The 14,619-nt window shown below is 48.3% G+C and overlaps 1 protein-coding gene across 3 annotated transcripts in view; it reads left to right on the plus strand.

Annotated features, from left to right (window-relative positions):
- The window catches only part of LOC117404312 (host cell factor 1), a 31,036-nt gene extending 16,831 nt beyond the window's left edge, over positions 1–14,205 (plus strand). For all 3 annotated transcript variants that reach the window (XM_059017469.1, XM_059017467.1, XM_059017468.1), the window contains exons 11-28: positions 118–300; positions 552–776; positions 988–1,089; positions 1,435–1,657; positions 1,858–2,000; positions 3,465–3,603; positions 4,258–4,478; positions 4,796–6,029; positions 6,430–6,611; positions 7,715–7,966; positions 8,749–8,992; positions 9,180–9,488; positions 9,732–9,856; positions 10,289–10,426; positions 10,650–10,835; positions 11,335–11,632; positions 12,004–12,070; positions 12,441–14,205. In XM_059017469.1, coding sequence (XP_058873452.1) covers positions 118–300; positions 552–776; positions 988–1,089; positions 1,435–1,657; positions 1,858–2,000; positions 3,465–3,603; positions 4,258–4,478; positions 4,796–6,029; positions 6,430–6,611; positions 7,715–7,966; positions 8,749–8,992; positions 9,180–9,488; positions 9,732–9,856; positions 10,289–10,426; positions 10,650–10,835; positions 11,335–11,632; positions 12,004–12,070; positions 12,441–12,483 — 4,314 coding nt within the window. In that variant the 3' untranslated portion in view covers positions 12,484–14,205. The remainder of the gene's footprint in view (positions 1–117; positions 301–551; positions 777–987; positions 1,090–1,434; positions 1,658–1,857; positions 2,001–3,464; positions 3,604–4,257; positions 4,479–4,795; positions 6,030–6,429; positions 6,612–7,714; positions 7,967–8,748; positions 8,993–9,179; positions 9,489–9,731; positions 9,857–10,288; positions 10,427–10,649; positions 10,836–11,334; positions 11,633–12,003; positions 12,071–12,440) is intronic.
- Positions 14,206–14,619: the final 414 nt, after the last annotated feature.

Here is a 14,619-nt window from a genome sequence, read left to right on the forward strand (position 1 = left end):
TAAGTGTGGGAGTTGTAACTGGATTCTGTGTGTGTTTGTGGCTGCTTGTAAATTTAGTTTTCAGGTTAAATCAAACAGTTAATTTATTCGTTGTTTTCTGTGCTTGTGTTCCCTCAGCCAATGGGAAGCAGCCCCCAGATGAGCGGGATGGCTGCATTGGCTGCCGCAGCCGCCGCCACCCAGAAGATCCCGCCCTCGGCCACGCCCACCATGCTGAACGTTCCGGCCGGAGCCACGATCGTCAAGACGATGGCCCTGACCTCCGGGTCGTCTGCGGTCAAAGTGGCGTCCCCGATCATGGTAAAGAGGCTGTCCTACAAGAAACCTCTCTGTGAATTCAGTGATCAGTATTCTACAACCCCCCTCCCTCCCACCCAATTCCACACACCCCCCTCCCACCCAATTCCACGCACCCCCCCCTCCCATCCAATTCTACACCCCCCCCCCTCCCATCCAATTCTATTAAGTATACATCTTAAAAAAACATTTGTCCCGTATATTTTGAAATACTTTTGACCACTATGCTCTCTCTCTCTCTCTCTCTCTCTCAGGTCAGTAACCCTGCCACGCGGATGCTGAAGACTGCAGCAGCTCAGGTGGGCACCTCCGCCTCGTCCACGGGCAACACTCCCACGCGGCCCATCATCACCGTGCACAAGTCCGGCACGGTGACCGTGGCACAGCAAACGCAGGTCGTCACCACCATGGTGGGAGGAGTCACCAAAACCATCACACTGGTGAAGAGCCCCATCACCATGCCAGGGGGCAGCGCGCTGGTGAGTCCCGCGGCCGCCGCACCCTGCTCTGCACTGCCAGCCTGAGAGAGTGACTTCATATTTTAATTTACTTATTCGTCAGACGCCTTGGTATCGAGCCCCTTTTTTTAAACCGCTGGATCCACCGAGCCTCTGTTATACCCGGCTGTCTGTCTGACCGTTGTCAAATGTGTCTTCATAACATTTTTTTCTTTTCTCTTGTCCTGGTTAGATCTCCAATTTGGGTAAAATGATGTCTGTGGTGCAAACGAAACCAGTCCAGACCTCCCACACAGGACAGACGACATCTAATTCCCTTGCTCAGCTCATACAGGTGAGAGGCTGTGATCGGAGGAGAAGGATTACACCCAGAACGCAAATAAACAGTTTTGTTTTTGTTTCTTTACAGCATGTCAGTGTGTAGAAATCAGACTCCCGCTGCACAGCGGTGTGATCCGGTCCTGGTTTCACTGGGAGTTTAATAATCAGACACACCTGAGCTTGTTAGCTAGACACACTGGGGCTGATCAAGCTGGTAGTAAAACCTGGACTGGATCACACTGCTGTGCAATAGGAGTCTTATTTCCATCCCGGCTGTGTTACATATTCAGTACAATAACCTGCAATAATGTTAACTCTGTCTCTCCTTTTTCTTTCTCTCACTCTCTCTCTCTCCCAGGCTAAAGGGCAGCTCCCAGCCGGCACCATTCTGAAGCTGGTCACCTCTGCCGACGGCAAACCGACCACCATCATCACCACGTCGCAGGCCGGAGTCACCGGCAACAAGCCCACCATCCTGGGCATCAGCAGCATGTCCCCGACCGCCACCAGCAAACCTGGCACCACCACCATTATCAAGACCATCCCCATGTCTGCCATCATGACCCAGCCCGGGGTCACAGGTGAGCGAGCTTCACCTCTTCACACTGCGCTCCGACCTTCAGAGGAGACGTGAAACCAACGAGCTCCTATTGGAAGCGACTCTGCAGCAGCAGCAGCTGTTGATGATGCAGAGTTCACCCTCCTAGTGTCTGGAAGTCGCTCTGGATAAAAGCGTCTGCTGAATGACTGATGGTGATGGTCTTTCTCTCTGTTCCTCCAGGAGTGACCAGCAGCCAGGGCATGAAGTCCCCCATCACCATCATCACCACTAAGATGATGACGTCCGGTACAGGAACCCCCTCCAAATTCATCACCGCCATGCCCAAACTGAGCGGGGGGCCCGGCCAGCAGGGGCTCACGCAGGTCAGCGCTGTGCCAAGCGGGCACCGAAGCAGTGGTGCTGCTTATTATTATTATTATTATTATTATTATTATTATTATTATTGTTATTGTTATTAATTAGTCGTTCTCCAAAGCGTCTTATGTGAAGTACATGGGGAAACTACAAAGCAGAGTGTGATTCAATATGTTAACAAGGGAACATTATTCAGCAGCTTTCACTGGACTCTATGAAGCTGAGGGAGTTCATTCTATATAGAGGGGGTGTGATTCAATATGATAACAAGGGAACATTATTCAGCAGCTTTCATTGGACTCTATGAAGCTGAGGGAGTTAATTCTATATAGAGGGTGTGGAATTCAATATGTTAACAAGGGAACATTATTCAGCAGCTTTCATTGGACTCTATGAAGCTGAGGGAGTTCATTCTATATAGAGGGTGTGCGATTCAATATGTTAACAAGGGAACATTATTCAGCAGCTTTCATTGGACTCTATGAAGCTGAGTGAGTTCATTCTATATAGAGGGTGTGTAATTCAATATGTTAACAAGGGAACATTATTCAGCAGCTTTCATTGGACTCTATGAAGCTGAGGGAGTTCATTCTATATAGAGGGTGTGGAATTCAATATGTTAACAAGGGAACATTATTCAGCAGCTTTCATTGGACTCTATGAAGCTGAGGGAGTTCATTCTATATAGAGGGTGTGTGATTCAATATGTTAACAAGGGAACATTATTCAGCAGCTTTCATTGGACTCTATGAAGCTGAGGGAGTTCATTCTATATAGAGGGTGTGTGATTCAATATGTTAACAAGGGAACATTATTCAGCAGCTTTCATTGGACTCTATGAAGCTGAGTGAGTTCATTCTATATAGAGGGTGTGTGATTCAATATGTTAACAAGGGAACATTATTCAGCAGCTTTCATTGGACTCTATGAAGCTGAGGGAGTTCATTCTATATAGAGGGTGTGTGATTCAATATGTTAACAAGGGAACATTATTCAGCAGCTTTCATTGGACTCTGAAGCTGAGGGAGTTCATTCTATATAGAGGGTGTGTGATTCAATATGTTAACAAGGGAACATTATTCAGCAGCTTTCATTGGACTCTATGAAGCTGAGGGAGTTCATTCTATATAGAGGGTGTGTGATTCAATATGTTAACAAGGGAACATTATTCAGCAGCTTTCATTGGACTCTATGAAGCTGAGGGAGTTCATTCTATATAGAGGGTGTGTGATTCAATATGTTAACAAGGGAACATTATTCAGCAGCTTTCATTGGACTTTAATGAAGTAAGAAGATTAGTTCATGTCATCCAGAGAGTGCAGGAGAAAGAGAACTCTCTCCACTTGATTCATTGTAGTCACAGAACGCTTAGAAACAGAAGTCATTAAATCTGCATTTTGAGTCTTGGTTTTTGTAGACTATATAATCCCGAATCTCTTCCCCCCCCCCCCCCCCCCCCCCTCCTCCCGCAGGTGGTTTTGAAGGGCGCCCCTGGCCAGCCCGGTACGTACCTGCGCACCGTCCCGATGGGAGGGGTCAGGCTGGTCACCCCGGTCACCATGTCCTCCATCAAGCCCAACGTCACCACGCTGGTGGTCAAGGGAACCACAGGTAGGTGGAGTGGAGGGCTGGGAGGGTGAAGTTCACTAATGTAGTCTAGGATTTCAATGTAGTTTCACAGCCGTGTTTTAACTGCGCATAATCCTGGTGTACTGTGAAGTGCGCGTGCGCGGGTTCCATTGTTATTAGGCAGCAGTGTGGAGTAGAGGTCAGGGCTCTGGACTCTTGACCGGAGGGTCGTGGGTTCAATCCCAGGTGGGGGGGGGGGACACTGCTGCTGTACCCTTGAGCAAGGTACTTTACCTAGATTGCTCCAGTAAAAACCCAACTGTATAAATGGGGAATTGTATGTAAAAATAATGTGATATCTTGTAACAATTGTAAGTCAACCTGGATAAGGGGGTCTGCTAAGAAATAAATAATAATACGGAATGGGATTTAATACACAAGTAGCTTATTTTTAAGAGGAAATAGATTAACAAACCCAGGATGACGGAGGGCTTTTGAGAAGCTACAAAGCAAGCACAGTGCACTGGTGTGTGTGTGTGTGTGTGTGTCAGTGTGTGTGTGTGTGTGTGTGTGTGTGTTCTGTGAGTTTTTTATATATTTTGTTTTATCCAAGGGGATATGGAGAAACCTAGGGAGTGTTTTCATAGCTACTGGTAGTCGCAGGCGATGCACGCTGACCCCGTTTCCCTTCCCCAGGAGTGACCACCCTCGGCACGGTCACTGGCACCGTGTCCACCAGCCTGGCGGGGGGCAGCGTTGCCGGCGCCAACGCCTCCCTGGCCACGCCCATCACCACGCTGGGCACCATCGCCACGCTGTCCAGCCAGGTCATCAACCCCGCGGCCATCACTGTGTCCACGGCGCAGACCAGCCTGACGACCGCCGGCACTCTGTCCACACCCACCGTCACCATGCAGGTACGAGGGGGGGGAAGAGATCGGATTAGGAACGATTCAGCGGGTTGTGTCGCCCAGCTTTTGTTCTGTGACCTACAATACAGAGTGCTGATTTTAATACAGCTGGAGCCCCAGAGTTTTGCATCACCTCATAGGAATTTTCAGATTGAGATGCAATTTTAAAAAAAAAGTAGTAAATAAATTTGTAAGTATGAAGCTTGCATTTTAACCCTGTGCTGCCCTGTAACGCCTGCAGGTCGTCTTGGATAAAGGCGTCCGCCTATTTAAATAAATGCATAAGTTTTATTTTTGTGTTCTTCGTTATGTTTTTTCTGCAGCAGCCCGTGAGCCAGGCCACCCAGGTGACTCTCATCACGACCCCCAGCGGCGTGGAGGCCCAGCCCATCCAGGACCTCCCCGTCTCCATCCTGGCCTCGCCCACCTCCGAGCAGTCCGCCGCGGCCGTGGCCATCGCCGGGGAGTCTGGGGCTGGAGACCAGCCCGGTACAGTCACCCTGGTGTGCTCCAACCCTCCCTGTGAGACCCACGAGACCGGAACCACCAACACAGCCACGACTGCCTCCTCAAACATGGGGGTTCAGAAAGTGTGCTCCAACCCTCCCTGTGAGACCCACGAGACCGGAACCACCAACACAGCCACGACAGCATCTTCCGATATGGGAGTCCAGAAAGTGTGCACAAACCCGCCCTGTGAGACCCACGAGACTGGAACCACCAACACGGCCACGACTGCCTCCTCAAACATGGGCTCGGGCCAGACAGAAACTTCACAGAATCCGCAAAAGGCCGCCTCCAGCCCGCCACCAGAGACCCACGAGACAGGAACCACGAACGCGGCAACGACAGCCTCTTCCAGCATGGGCTCGGGCCGGACCGGCACCACCAACACCTCGACCACGGCCCGCTCCAACATGGGCTCCGACTGGACGGGCACCGTGCAGAGCGCGCAGTCCGGCCAGGAGGCACTCCGGAGCGGAGTGAGCAGCCCCACTTGCCCCGACTGCCCCCAGTCCCAGCGCACCACGGCCTCGGCCGCCCAGACAGAGACCGTGTGCTCGAACCCGCCCTGCGAGACCCACGAGACAGGAACCACCAACACAGCCACCACGGCGGCTTCCGGCATGGGTTCCACGGGACAGAGCGCACAGAGGGTGTGCTCGAACCCGCCCTGCGAGACCCACGAGACAGGAACCACCAACACAGCCACCACGGCGGCTTCCGGCATGGGCTCCACGGGACAGAGCGCACAGAGGGTGTGCTCGAACCCGCCCTGCGAGACCCACGAGACGGGAACCACCAACACAGCCACCACGGCGGCTTCCGGCATGGGCTCCACGGGACAGAGCGCACAGAGGGTGTGCTCGAACCCGCCCTGCGAGACCCACGAGACGGGAACCACCAACACAGCCACCACGGCGGCTTCCGGCATGGGCTCCTCGGGACAGACGGAAGCTGTGCAGAGGGTGTGCTCGAACCCGCCCTGCGAGACCCACGAGACGGGAACCACCAACACGGCCACCACTGCCACGTCCAACATGGGGGACAACGGAGGTAAGGTTTCTTTTACATTTACATTTGTAGTTTTGTTGTGTGTGTTGGGAGTAATTCACCTCCATTCTGGTGTGTGTGTGTGTCTCTCTCTCTCTCTCTCTGTCTACTGTTTGATTTGTAGATGCTCCTCAATCAGACCTTGCGTGTGTGTCTCTGTGTTTTCTCTCTCTGTACTGTTTGATTTGTAGATGCTCCTTATTCAGACTCTGCTTGCATGTTTGTCTCTGTGTTTTCTCTCTCTGTACTGTTTGATTTGTAGATGTCTCTTTCAGACCCTGCTTGTTTGTTTGTCTCTCTCTCTCTCTCTCTCTCTCTCTCTCTCTCTCTCTCTCTCTCTCTGTACTGTTTAATTTGTAGATGTTTCTCATTCAGACCCTGCTTGTTTGTTTTTCTCCTGCAGCCCAGCAAGCAGATGAAGCTGCCCAAGAGGAGGCAGTAACCACGGCAGCAGCAGAAGCCACACCCCCTCCTGCCCCTGTCACTGTATCCATGGTGACGCCCCCTCCTGCCAACACCACCATGCAGACCCGCGCAGTCACCATGGTTACACAGTCCACGCCCACGCCGGGTCCCGCTGTACCAGTGAGCAAAGATCGCCCTAAAAGCATCACAAGAACCTTTTCTTACTTAATTATTTTAATTATTTTAATTATTTTGCATCACCTAGAATTTTAGGATTGAGACAAAGTCTATACCGGAAGCCATAATAGTAGTACAGTAATATTTCATGTTTGATTTACAAACGTCACACTCTGTCAATATCTAGAAAACTCCAAAGTGACAGTGTGTAATTCAATATGTTAACAAGGGAACATTATTCAGCAGCTTTCATTGGACTCTATGAAGCTGAGGGAGTTCATTCTATATAGAGGGTGTGTGATTCAATATGTTAACAAGGGAACATTATTCAGCAGCTTTCATTGGACTCTATGAAGCTGAGTGAGTTCATTCTATATAGAGGGGGTGTGATTCAATATGTTAACAAGGGAACATTATTCAGCAGCTTTCATTGGACTCTATGAAGCTGAGGGAGTTCATTCTATATAGAGGGTGTGGAATTCAATATGTTAACAAGGGAACATTATTCAGCAGCTTTCATTGGACTCTATGAAGCTGAGGGAGTTCATTCTATATAGAGGGGGTGGAATTCAATATGTTAACAAGGGAACATTATTCAGCAGCTTTCATTGGACTCTATGAAGCTGAGGGAGTTCATTCTATATAGAGGGGGTGGAATTCAATATGTTAACAAGGGAACATTATTCAGCAGCTTTCAATGGACTCTATGAAGCTGAGGGAGTTCATTCTATATAGAGGGGGTGGAATTCAATATGTTAACAAGGGAACATTATTCAGCAGCTTTCATTGGACTCTATGAAGCTGAGGGAGTTCATTCTATATAGAGGGTGTGTGATTCAATATGTTAACAAGGGAACATTATTCAGCAGCTTTCATTGGACTCTATGAAGCTCAGTGAGTTCATTCTGCAGATGGATGCAAAACTTTTGGCCATAGCTGTAGACTTTTTTAAATTTGTTATTTTAGCAAACTGAACCTTCCTCTCCTGAAGGTGGTTCAGCCGCCCCTGAAAAGCTGTGACTCAAACGCGTCCTTATCTTTTTAAAACCATGTCTATGTCCTCAATCTCTTGATCTAATACACTCCTTGATTTCCTTTCCTCCCAGTCGATCTCCTCCATCACAGAAGGAGGTTCAGCCTCCCTTGAAGACTCGGGTCCGGCAGACTCCAGCCAGCCCTCCTCCAGCCTCGACGCTGAGGGGCCACAGCAGGAGGGCCCGTCCGAGGCGGAGCTCCCCGGGGCCTCGGAGCCCATGCAGACAGAGCCCTCGGAGCCCCAGCCAGAGCTCATGGAGACCGGGGGAGGAGGAGAGCAGGAGCCAGCTCAGGAGCTGCAAGCTGGGATGGATGCCAGCGAGGTGGGGATGGCGACCGTGTGCTGCTCAGTCTACAGCTGTGACCCCAAACGTTTTGCATCACCCAAGAATTTTAGGATGGAGACATATTAATTTAATATATATATATATATATATATATATATATATATATATATATATATATATATATATATATATATATATATATATATATATATATATAAAATAAATAGAACTATAATTGTATGTTTTATTTAACATCTTATTTTGGCCAGAGTTCAGGGGCTCTACCCTGGTTGAATGAATGTAAACACAACACTTGCTACTTGCTTGGCGTTTGGTGTAGTGAATGGCATTATTATTATTGTTATTGTTATTATTATTATTATTATTATTATTATTATTATTATTATTATTATTATTATTATTATTATTATTATTATTATTTATTTGGCAGATGCCTTTATCCAGGTTGACTTGCAGGTGTTACAGGGCAGTACAAGGTTACAATGCAAGATTCATATCAGCAGCCCTTGATTCAGGGTTACAGTGCAAGATTCATATCAGCAGTCCTTGATTCAGGGTTACAGTGCAAGGTTCATATCAGCAGTCCTTGATTCAGGGTTACAGTGCAAGGTTCATATCAGCAGTCCTTGATTCAGGGTTACAGTGCAAGGTTCATATCAGCAGCCCTTGATTCAGGGTTACAGTGCAAGGTTCATATCAGCAGTCCTTGATTCAGGGTTACAGTGCCAGGTTCATATCAGCAGTCCTTGATTCAGGGTTACAGTGCAAGGTTCATATCAGCAGTCCTTGATCCCCAGAGCCAGGAAGGTGCAGGAGACGTGGGGTCCGTGAGCGGGGGCGTGGATCCGCTGTCTCTCCCCCAGGAGCTGATGTCGGAGGGCCAGGCCACAGGAGGGGCCGCGTTGATGGTGACGGGTCTCACCCCTGAGGAGCTGGCCGTCACGGCCGCCGCGGAGGCAGCAGCGCAGGCAGCCGCCACAGAAGAGGCCCAGACCCTGGCGATTCAGGCAGTGCTGCAGGCCGCACAGCAGGCAGTGATGAGTGAGTGACCGTTTGTTATTATTATTATTTATTATTATTTTATTGATGCGTTTCTCAGTCTCTCATCAGCCAGTGATGAGTGAGTGACTGTTTCGTCGTTGTTGTTGTTGAGTCTTTCTCAGCGTCTGTCATTTCAGTGGAAGTTTCTTCATTTTAACTCTTCAAACCTCTTCCTCCTCGTCCACAGGGCAGGACGGTCAGCACACCCCGGTCTCCACCACCATTCCCATCGTGCTGACCCAACAGGAGCTGGCCGCTCTGGTGCAGCAGCAGCACCAGCTGCAGGAGGCGCAGGCGCAGGCACAGGCAGCCGCAGCAGCTGCAGCAGCAGCGCAGCAGAGCCAGTCCCAGGCAGCCCTGCCCACCGAGGGCCTGGCGCCGGCAGACAGCCTGAACGACCCGGCCAGCGAGAGCAACGGGCACAGCGAGCTCGCCAGCGCCGTCACCAGGGCCGTGGCGGGACTGCTGCCAGCGGGGGCAACACCGCCCAGCGAGAGTGAGTGGAGAGAGGGAGGGAGGGAGAGGGTAGTGTGGAGAGAGGGAGGGAGGGAGAGGGTAGTGTGGAGAGAGGGAGGGAGGGAGAGGGTAGTGTGGAGAGAGATGGAGGGGTAGTGTGGGTAGAGAGAGGGAGGGAGGGAGTAGTGTGGAGAGAGTGGAGACTAATATAGTTTTTATATATATCATTTTTTTTTTCATTGTTCCTTTTCACTGATTTTTGCGTCGTGTCGTCGTCTCCCAGGTCTGGCCCCCTCCAGCTCCTTTGCTCCTCCGGTTCCCGTGGCTGTGGCTGTGGCCAGCCCAGCGAAGATGCAGGCAGCCGCTGCCCTCGCGGACGTAGCCAATGGGATCGAGTCTGCAGCCGGGGTAAAGACTGCGGGGGAGGTGGGGGGAGGGGCACGGGGGCGTCCCAAACACCAACACTGGGAGACATTCCTCTTAACAGCAGAATTTGTGTCATCTGTGGTATTAGTTATAGTAATGTAATGGTGATACTGTAGTAAGCAGTCTTGCTGTAATATATAGTTATGCAGTTGTGGTGCTAGGAGTGATGTTGCAGTGTTAGTTATCAGTGTAGCTGTTGTAAATTCATTTTAGCATTTCAGGGCTGGGAATCAGACTCCCGCTGCACAGCAGTGTGATCCGGTCCTGGTTTCACTGGGAGTTTAATAATCAGACACAGCTGAGCTTGTTAGCTAGACACACGGGGGGCTGATCAAGCTGGTAGTAAAACCTGGACTGGGTGAAACAGGATTGCGGTATTAAACTGAACCCCTTTGTGCCCCCCCCCCCCTGTAGAAGCAGGCGCCAGCCCCTGCCCCCCCCAGGCCCCCAGTGAAGAAGGAGAACCAGTGGTTCGACGTGGGGGTCATCAAGACCACCAACATGGTGGTGACTCACTTCTACCTGCCAGCGGACGATGCGCCTGCCGGAGACGTGAGTGGCACTGGACCCCCCCCCCCCATGCGCACACACACCTCCACGAGCGCACAGAGACACTCACTCACACACACACACACTTCCACGAGCGCACAGAGACACACACTGATACACACTCACTCACACACACACACTTCCACGAGCGCACAGAGATACCCACTCTGATACACACTCACTCACACACACACACTGATACACTCTCTCTCTCCCCCTCTCCCAGGACGACTCGGCTCCCGTCCCGGATTACAACCAGCTGAAGAAGCTGGAGCTGCAGCCCGGCACGGCGTACAAGTTCCGCGTGGCCGGAATGAACGCCTGCGGCCGCGGCTCCTTCAGCGAGATCTCCGCCTTCAAGACCTGCCTGCCCGGGTTCCCAGGAGCCCCCTGTGCCATCAAGATCAGCAAGGTGGGTGTGACTGAGGAGGGGCCTCCCATCTGGGGGGGAGAGGGGAGGGGAGGTGGGGGGGATGAGAGGGGGCAGGAGGTGTGTGTCACACCTCTATTTTCATCCGCTTCTCATCAGATTGTGGGGATAGGGGGTTCATCATGGAACTTGGTAGAAACGTTATTTAGGAGACGTTTCATTTGTTAGGGTCTGGGGATGCGTACCTCAATCTGTGTGTGTCACACCTCTCTTTTCATCTGCATATCCAATCATTATTATTGAGAGAGAGAGAATTATACATATATATATATATATGCAACATAAATGCTGTCTCTTGTATTGAGCTCTGTGTGTGTGACCTTTTGTCACACTGGTGTAACATGATTTTAAATTCTCTCTCCCTCTCTCCCTCCTCCCTCCTTCCCTCTCCCTCCCTCCCTCCCTCCTCTCTCTCTCTCTCTCTCTCTCTCTCTCTCTCTCTCTCTCTCTCTCTCTCTCTCTCTCTCTCTCTCTCTCTCAGAGCCCGGACGGAGCTCACCTGACGTGGGAGCCCCCCTCTGTCACCTCTGGGAAGATCATAGAGTACTCCGTGTACCTGGCGATCCAGAGCAGCCAGGCTGGGGAGCCCAAGGCATCTTCCCCGGCCCAGCTGGCGTTCATGCGGGTGTACTGCGGGCCCAGCCCCTCCTGCCTGGTGCAGTCCTCCAGCCTCTCCAACGCACACATCGACTACACCACCAAGCCCGCCATCATCTTCCGCATCGCCGCGCGCAACGAGAAGGGCTACGGCCCCGCCACGCAGGTCCGGTGGCTGCAAGGTACGCTGCCCTCTCTCACTACCCTCCCTCCTTTCTTTCTTTCTCCTCACTTTCTTTTTCTGTCTTTCTCCTCCTTTCTATTTCTCCTCTTCTGTGTTTCTCCTCATTTTTACTTTGTCTCTCCTCATCCTCTTCTGTTTCTCCTCACTACTTCCCTCCTTTCTGTCTCACTCCTCTTTTCTTTCTTTCCCTCCTCATTTCTCTGGCTCCTCTGTTTCTCCTTTCACTCCTCCCCTTTCTGTCTTTCTCTACTCTCTCCTCCCCTCCTTTCTGTCTCTCCTCCTCCTCTTTTTGTCCTCTCACTCCTTTCTTTCTTTCTTTCTTTCTTTCTTTCTTTCTTTTAAAAACCCTACATTGTTGGTTTTTTGCAGAGTCCAGTAAAGACGGTTCGGCTGCCAAGCCAGCAGTGAAGAGACCGGTCTCCTCATCCCCTGAAGTGTGAGTCAGCACTGAGAGAGAGAGAGAAGTCTGTGTGATAGATATAGCTAGATAGATATCAGCAGCAGTGTGGAGTAGTGGTTAGGGCTCTGGACTCTTGACTGGAGGGTCGTGGGTTCAATCCCAGGTGGGGGGGGACACTGCTGCTGTACCCTTGAGCAAGGAACTTTACCTAGATTGCTCCAGTAAAAACCCAACTGTATAAATGGGTAATTGTATGTAAAAATAATGTGATATCTTGTAAATTGTAAGTCGTCCTGGATAAGGGTGTCTGCTAAGAAATTAATAAGTATTTATTTTGCCATGTGTGTAATTATTTATTTATTTATTTTATTTATTTATTTATTTATTTATTTATTTTTACTTTCAGGAAACCCTCCGGTCCAAAGAAGGCAAAATCTGACGGCCAGTAACGTCTCGGGCCATGACTTCCTGTTACCCCAAACCCTCCCCCAGTGAGATCACCCCAAAAACAGAGAGGGGGGGGGGGGGGGGCAAAGTGGGGGCCGCAGCACCCCCTCTCCAAACACACAGGAGCGGAGAGAGAGACGTTTTTCAACTTCATTTTGTATCGCTATTACAATTATTACTATTGCAATGAAGATGGTGACCGTGTTGTTGTTTAGAAGAGAGAGAGGAAAGCACTTTTTTTTTTTTTTTTTTTTTTTACCATTGGTTGTTTTTGATAATGAACTAAAAACAACAACAAACTTATTTGCTTTACTTTGTTTTGGTCTTTTTTGTACAGAGCTGCCACAGCATGTGTTTTTACTGTCATTAAATACAACAATGCTTTTTCAATCTTTTATTTTTATTAGTACTTCAACTTCCCTCCTCCTCCTCCTCCTCCTCCATCTTAACAAATACAATTAAAGTGAAAATAAATCTACTCGGGCGAGGGTGATGTCATCACAACTCTCGCCTGTTTACTATTTGCAAATCTAGTTTAAGAAAATGCAAGTGAAACAAATGCTATTAATTAATAATTAAGAAATTGATTAAAAAAAAAAAAAAGCACTTGTTTTTCTGTTCTTTTAAATAAAAGCATGCGATGGAAATATTCAAGACAAATTGAAAGGAGAGAATTCCGATGATGGGATTCTCTCTCTCTCTCAAGCACTGTGCGATCTCTCTGGGAAATGATGAAGAGGAGGAGGAGGAGGAAGACAAGCTTTTGTTTCCATTCTCAATACAGTGTTGCAAAGTTGTCTTATATGTGAGTCTGCCGTCCCAAGCTTCACTCTTTCGATTTGGGAGGACTGTGAAGTAATAGATTTTTTCATTTTTTTTTTTTTGTGTGTGTATAATTTGTTTTTATAGTTTTTTTTTTTTTGCTTTTGGTTTTTTTCTCATAGGACAAAAAAAAAATTGAAGCAAGGTTTTGTTAAATCTTGTGTGCTTAATTTTTATTTTTTTTTTCACAAAAGGAATATGCTTTTTTTTTTTTTTCGGGAGACCTCGTTGGATATCGTCTTGACAGAAGAACTGTTTAAAAAAATAACACAGAATGGGAGGAGGGAGGACTATCTGTTTTTGTTTCGTTTTCTTTTCTGTACGCCAAAGTGTTGACTTTCGGGGGGGGGAATTGTTCAGTCTTTTTCCATCAACTTACCTTCCCTGATGTTTCCCCTCCTCTCCCTCTTTCTCTCTCTCTCTCCCTCTCGCGCTCTCTCTCTCGTTTTAAAAGCTACTTATTTGAAATATACATTGCAGCCTTTTTCTAAGCAGTTTAGAAAAGAAAAAAATACTTTTTTTTTTTTTTTTTTCGGAGGTTGGACGATAACATTTTTTGTTCTGTAATTTGCAGAAAGTTGTCTGTGAGGAGAGGAGGGGGAATGAGTGAGTGAGAAAGGAGGGGAGTGCTGTGTGTTTTTTTCGGGGGGGCCTCTGTTTTTGGAATGAGATGCAAGGATTGGCCTAGCCAAGTTTTTGAGCTCAATTGTAAATTTAGTTCTTTCAGATAGTAGCCAGAAGATTACAAAAAGAAACAAAAAAAGAATAAAATCTTGGCCTTTTTTTTATATAATTACCTGTAACAAAAAAAAAAAAAAAAAAAAAAAAAATCTGTTTTTACATGTTGGTCATTTCTTGATTGCCTCTTTTTGTGTCTTGACATAAAAAACAAAACAGAAATACCCGCTGCCTCTGCTCTGACTTTTCATTGTGTGGGTGTGGGGGGTGTGCTTTTGGAGTTTTATCCACGATTCTCAACAAAGATTTATTTAGAGGTCTGGTTTAATCTCCTATCTAAAATAAATAAATACATTTACCCAGTACCTAAACCTTATTTATTTTATTTTTTAATGATATAAACTGGACATGGTGGCTCCAGCGGTTAGAGAAAGGGATTTTGATCCCAGGAGGTTCAAATCCCAGCTCAGCCTCTAGCAGGTCGTTTCTAACGGGTTCAAATGTAAAGCACACAGCTCTGGACAGAAGCCTCGCTTCACAGGCTTAATTACACACACCTATACTGAATTCAGAAAATGTTTTGTTTTTAACAAACAGCTGAGTGTTGGGGATTTTTCAACATTTATGTTTTGCTTTGT

Source organism: Acipenser ruthenus, chromosome 56 (genome assembly GCF_902713425.1).
Source record: "Acipenser ruthenus chromosome 56, fAciRut3.2 maternal haplotype, whole genome shotgun sequence".
Taxonomy (NCBI): Eukaryota; Metazoa; Chordata; class Actinopteri; order Acipenseriformes; family Acipenseridae; genus Acipenser; species Acipenser ruthenus.